General features: G+C 42.5%; 1 protein-coding gene across 1 annotated transcript in view; it reads right to left on the bottom strand.

Moving 5' to 3' along the window:
• Window positions 1–4,112: 4,112 nt before the first annotated feature.
• Window positions 4,113–6,685, bottom strand: part of paqr4a (progestin and adipoQ receptor family member IVa) — a 5,698-nt gene continuing 3,125 nt past the window's right edge. Inside the window, exons 2-3 of the mRNA XM_035655104.1 lie at window positions 5,806–6,024; window positions 4,113–4,622 (exon numbers count right to left, since the gene is read on the bottom strand). Coding sequence (XP_035510997.1) covers window positions 4,189–4,622; window positions 5,806–6,024 — 653 coding nt within the window. The 3' untranslated portion in view covers window positions 4,113–4,188. The remainder of the gene's footprint in view (window positions 4,623–5,805; window positions 6,025–6,685) is intronic.

The following is a 6,685-nucleotide window of genomic DNA, read 5'->3' on the forward strand; positions in this document are numbered from 1 at the left end:
CACACACACACACACACCTCAATAAAAGAAACATGAATGAAAGAGATGGCCTGCAGGCGGTTTTAAAAATATAGACTTCAGTTTATTGCACAATCGTTGCTGGAGACTGAGGAGTGTGAGAGCCTGTCTGTTACACAGGATGCTAATGTTGGACAGACGTGTGAACTACAGTACAGGAACAAACTGTGAGTCTGTGTTCGTGCACATGACTTTGCAAGCACACAGACTGGATAATGAGGCACTCTGGGGATGCCATCAGCACCCCGTCGGTGCAAAGGGAGAAAAGTAAATTTGACAACATACAGATTTCATGCTTGTATGGGTTCTGCGGGAGAGCTCATACACACATGTCACATGTACACAGAGTGGAAATAAATAAACATCCCTGGAGAATAACTGCAAAAAACCAGCGCTGACAGTATTACAACCTGTCAATTATTTTCATTTGCCTGCAGTATGGCTACAGTAATGCCTGCATCAGTGCACATGAACTTCCACTAGATGGAGCCACACTCACTTCTTTGTCGTTTGAAAATATGCTGTGACATTGCAGATATGATGAGACGATAACAGACAGACCCTCCAGAAAGCTCCCTTCATCCTAAAGGAAAGGGCTCGTCTCTTTATCTGTACATATAGACCAGTGTCATTATTAGGATCCACAGAAACAGTAATCATAATAATCAGTATATAACAATACAGGTTATCCATTATAAACAGGTCATTAACAGGCTGTCCGGCACCTGTGTTATATTAAAAAAACTGAATTATGTTTTGTTAGTGATGTGATAGTACATCATGTCATTTTTTTTTCACTTAACATACAGACAAAAAGGACAAAGACCAATATTTCTGGCCAGGTTCCACTCCTGTAACATGGTTTTCAGAGAGATACTCCCTTTCCACCTTCTTTCTCCCTTCTGTCCAGTCTGTTTATAGCATGAACAGACTGGACAAAGAGGCCAGGTGGAGGTAGATCATAGTCTCGCAGCCATGTTTCAGACAGCAGAGGTCAGGTCTCGGATGTTACAGCTACTGTTATGGCACCCTGAGAAGTGGGAGACCCAGGATGTTGGAGCGAAAGCCCTCCGTTTATAGCAGATCAGAGTTTTACCAAACACAAATCGACTCGACTGTTATGTATCTTTCGGCTGATAATGCATAGATAGACCAGTGGTAGTCACGAGGTATTCACATGCCCGCCAAGATTCCCCACAATGGTCACAAATGTCTTTCCCCACATGTCCAAAACAGTGGTTACATTTAAATGATCAAAAGCATTCTTAGTTAGGGTCACAAAAGGTCAAACAACTCTACATTAGCACTGAAACCAACTTCAGTATTTTTTTTTTCTCTGTTGTTCACATACATATGGACATAGTTAAGCAAACACACATCTTTGATATTAATCTGAAGCACCGCACCGAGCCGCTTCCTTCTCTCATAATTCCCTTTGGCTGTGAAAGAGAGCAGCAGCTTATATGTGGCAGACCATTAATCCTGTTTCTTCTTATTTTTCTTTCCTTAACATATTGTGTATGTATCAAAAATGAGTCAGGGTATATCGTTTGCACTGTATGTATATATAATCTACATACATGTATTTACATTATTTATATGGACTTTAAATATGTTTCAGAATTGTGATTTACTTTGATCCAAAGCCCTTTTGAGAACAATGAACAGTGCAGTTTGGTTGATAGTGACGTATTGCCTCTGATCTGATCTGTTCAACCGTCCTCCTGTAGTGGTGATCCCCCCTTCACCCCCAGCTCTCCTCTCACTACCCACACAGTCATTTCCATCTGGGTGACATGGCCTGTGGATGGCTACGATGAACGATTAGCTAAAACTATGAGATTTCAGTTTCTGTTTTACTGCTACTTTCATGCATTTTTTTTCTAGTTTCATTCAGTGGCCAAAAATACATTAGTTTCAGCTTTTACATTGTACCACGGTCATAGTAATTAACGCACAGTATCTGACTCTGTATCAAGGCAAGAGGTCGGGTGCAGTCTGAGGCTAGTGTACGTGATAAAGACTGTGGGAAATCCTTCTTCACCTATGAGTCAGTGTTAGCACAGGAAGCAGAGGATGTGCTACACCTCAGACGCGGCTAATTTGGCAAGATGAAGTGGGGCTGACGGGATTGGCAACTAGTCAGTGGGCGGCTGTGACTGTTGGCTTGGGAAACAAGTGCAATGTCATTAAGAAAGTAAAGTCTGTCTCTGAAAAAGAAATCAGCCACTAGAATCAGTCTAAACTATTCAGGTGACTATGCAAGCCAAGCATTTAAATAAGAACGCATAAAGTGGCAATAACGTGCCCCAAAATGACTGACCCTTTTTATACCTTGAAAGTAAACATCCAAAATACATAAAAACAATTTTCCCTCAAGCCCGAGACAAAAAGACGTAAATAGGGCTTCATATGTTTTAAAAGTCACGTAATATTGTTGAGACTGTTACGTGAATTGCACTGCAGAGAGGCTGACCTTTTTCTGCAATATTACTGTGTGACTGAGGAGTCAGGAACCGTGTGTGGGGAGAAAATGAGGAGCTAATCCTCCGGATTTGCACGTTTTGACTAAAACAAAAGATTTTCTCTGACCTCTAACTTGATCTGTCAGCCAGTGATCCTGCACAGCAACAACATAAACTGTTCAGGCAGCTCACATAAACACAGTTTTACCTGTACCAGTAAATAAATACAACTAAACAAAAAGTAAAATAAATATCATGTAGTTCATTACAGTATGTTATGCATAGTGTGCCAGTACACAGGTTGGTTTTATCTGTAGTTTGTCTAAACAGGGTTACAGTGTGAAGATATCTAATTGTTTAGGAACTTAAAGTTACAATCAAGTTACCATAAAGGTTGGCAATAGTAAATTGGCAACCTAACCGTGCATCTAGTTGCCCTTATGTACATCAAGATCTACCTATGGCGGCATTTCAGTGTAAAACTTCAGTCATCGTTAACATTGCTATCATCAGAGTGCCTGTTATGTCTGTTCTGGTGTTTTTAAAAGCACATTAGAGGGCTTTTCAGCAGAACAATGTGCATAACAAAAGGTAAACTTAAGACAACACTTGGTTTACAACTTAAAAGTTGTAAAACCTCATGTTCTATAAATTAAAATAGTGGTGACAATCTTCCTTACAATGGGAGGATGTCATAAATATACAAGAATAAATAACTAGGACATATATATGCAAACAGTTATGCTACCGAACAACACAAATAGTAAACGTGTGCACTTTCCTTTTCTGATTAAAAATGCCTGAATTTCATTGGCACTGAACTCAGGTGCAAACAAAGCCGATAACACTGCGCAATCAATTCTAATGTGCGGTCCAAGCCACCTAAAGCAAGTAAACTCACTGCCAACATGCTAGCACACTCTAACCCCCTCACCCATATTCATTTCCTCGTCATCTTCTGCCTGTAAAGACAACTCAGACTGGCACAAACATAAACGAAGAGGCAGTGGCAGAGAACAAGGAAACATGGACAGAACAACCAATCCAGTAAAACTCAGTCAGTGGGACGTAGTGAAACCTCTATGAGTGCTTTGTGCAGCACTTATAGTATGTACATGTAGTATAAAAATATAGGTGTGAGGGTGTCTGGGTGTGTGTGTTGTTTGTGCAATGTGCATGAGCTGAGATATGGATGTGCTGCATAGGTAGCAACAGTGACATCTGAGAGGACTTGAGCATGTGATATCATTTAGCCACAGGACTGCCTTAACCAATCACATCAACTAATGCTCAAGTAAAACTTCTGCTGTAAGTAAAGGCCTTAAACTCAGTAACCTTTACACATGTTAGCCTTTACTTAAGACTTTATAGTGTTCAATACTCAGTCATTAAATCTACTGTTTGAAATGTTTCCATTTTGCTGTGTGTGTGTGTGTTTGGCGGGAAGTGAGAGAGTCAAAATGCTTGTGCGTATTACTCAACATACTTTTGCCCGCATTCACACAAAGTACCAAGATGGATGAAGATATGAACATTCTGAGTTTGAGCGCATGAGGTGAACACATGCACGGACAAAATACCGTCTCACCTCACAGCGTCAGTCCCCCCCACCCTCCCATCCTTCTCCAGATACCCCCTCCCCCCAGAGGTCCGTTAACCTTACATCCCAGTGTTCCTTGTGAGGGGGTGGGGGCTGCAGGAGGGGTCAGTCTGAGGGACAGTTGTAGCTGTTGATCCACAGCAGGTCGTCCAGCACACCCCAGTGCAGGTAAAGGATGGAGCCCACCACCAGTACATGCATGATCTGGTGGCTGTTGCACCAGTAGTCAAAGAGGCCCGGGCGGAAGCGCTCTGGGATGCGTGCGATGTTGATGACCCCGCCCAGCACAGCCAGCGCGTCCATCATGAGGAAGTTGCGTAGCGAGGTGGGGCTGCCGCCGCCCACGCCCACCCAGCGCAGCAGGAAGAAAGAAAAGCGGAACAGCGCCTGCCAGGCGAAGGATCGCAGGCGGCGAACGCTGCTCCGAGCTGTGACGGCGCAGTAGATAGCGTGGCTGGACAGCAGGATGTAGACTAACAGGGCCACAGTGCGGATGAACGGGTAGCACAGCAGCGTGCTGTAGACAATGGGCAGCGCCCCTGAAACAGGGAAACACACAAAGGAGAGTCAGCACAGAGATGGACCGCTGATGCTCAGCTCAGCAGCAATGCAACACCTGCGAGCCACAATGCTCAGAAGTGAACTTGTTAGAACCACGTGCAGTTAGCTGTATTCTGACCCGCTGATGTGCAGTCGTTGCCTGACTGGATAAATGCAACACTCAGCTCTGCTAGTGTGAAAGCTTCTTAAGAAACTAAGCTTTTCAGATGTGAACATTTTGGTCAAATGAATAAAACTTCTGAGCAGGAAAACTGCTGAAATGCGGAAAAAATTAAGTCCACAGGCAAAGAACTTTATATTAAGCAGAGGAGTCTTGACTTTGTGTTTTATTAGATTATTTTAAAACTGAAACACTTAGTCGATTATTCCATTGTCTAATTCCAGCTTCTCTAATGTGAAGATTTAGATTGTTTTTTGGACGTCACCTTTGAGGGTCAGTTTGTAGACAATGAAACTAATAAATGAATCAAGAAATAATGATATAGAAAATAATTGTTGGTTGCAGCTTTATGAAAACCTAATCCATGAATTGGAAAGTTGTGAATATAAGTTTAAAAGAAGTGAGAGGCCAAATCATCTATCTTATGCTAATCAATGATATGATTCTACATAACATTAAATTCAAGCTAGGAGTGGTTAATATTGCCTCTAAGGAAATAAATATTAGTAATTTAAATATGACGGCCAAGCAGGTAAAACCCCATGACGATAATTTTATTGAGCAGGAACAGCGACATCATCATATTAATACAGCCTTTAAGTTGTATGGTGATACTATAAAATTTAGATATCAAGTCTCATGTCACAATATGAATTACAACTGTACAATCAGCAGAATAATATGTAGAATATGGCCATTATGATTGTTAAAAGTACATAAATTAATGCAAAATATCGCACTTGTCATAACAGGCTCATACAGGCAGCATGGTCAGATCAATAACCATTTCAGAACTTGGATCGTTGCTTGCGTTGGCCAATTGACTCAGTACTGGTGCACCTCCAAGCAAAACACTTCCATGGTAAATCATTGCCAATCAATAAATAAAAATTCCACACTCAAAAGCAAACAGAGCAGCACTAACAGAAGGGCGGCTGAGAATGAATGCAAAATGATAAACGGTGAACAAATCTGCTGAGCTTTGTGTAAGAAAGGCTTACCCAGTGTGTTGATCATGCAGATTCCACACACGTCGAGTTTGAGGAGGGTGTGGTAGACGGGCTCGCCTCCCTCGTGGTTCATGAAGAGGTGATAGAGCACGGAGCCCAGCTGGGGCGACAGGCAAGCCAGGAAGTGGACCACGCCCAACCACGTGACGCTGATCTGAGACCAGGGAATGTTGAGAGGCAGCAGCACCAGGAAGCAAACCAAAGGGATGCCTGGAGAGAGGAAGGGTAGCAAACAGAGGTCAGCACAGGTTGTTAGAGTAGGTTGATGTGCTTTAAACACCTTTGTATTACACAGTGTTCCACACAAATCTAGTTTTTGTGTCTCTTCTGTACGTAATTCCATATTTGTGATTTTGTGACTTGATTTTGAACGATTATTCACTGTTGGGTGTTTCTTCTTGGGCATCCGGTGACAGGCAGAAAACTAAGCCTGAGGTAATACGCACGCTGGTATGAAAACCACCAGCTCAAGCATGAAAAAATAACACAGAAACGTCGTCAAAACCAAATTAAGGAGTCATGTTTACTGTGATGGATTATCTAGCTCGGGACTTTTGAGGTGGACATGTTTTTTGCACAAGAATGTGTCGCCGCGATAGGCTCCCAACAATGCTGAGTGTGTGCACACACCAGCAAGAATAATGTGGAGCAAAGCGGAAACCGACATGATTGGCACAGATGTATCAGTGTTACCCTTTGAGGGAAAGACGAGGCACCCACTGAGCTCTTATTTTGATGCAGCAAAAGGCCATATTGCCAATGGCTACATAGCTCCAATTTAACTTCCTCTATTTGGCGAAGGGGGGGGGAGCGTTCACTGCTATGTGGGCAAAATCTAGACCTTGAAATTTGATCCACATACAGTACAGTT

The sequence above is a fragment of the Morone saxatilis genome, unplaced genomic scaffold (assembly GCF_004916995.1).
Source record: "Morone saxatilis isolate NCDOM2014 unplaced genomic scaffold, NCSU_SB_2.0 Contig14, whole genome shotgun sequence".
Classification (NCBI taxonomy): Eukaryota; Metazoa; Chordata; class Actinopteri; family Moronidae; genus Morone; species Morone saxatilis.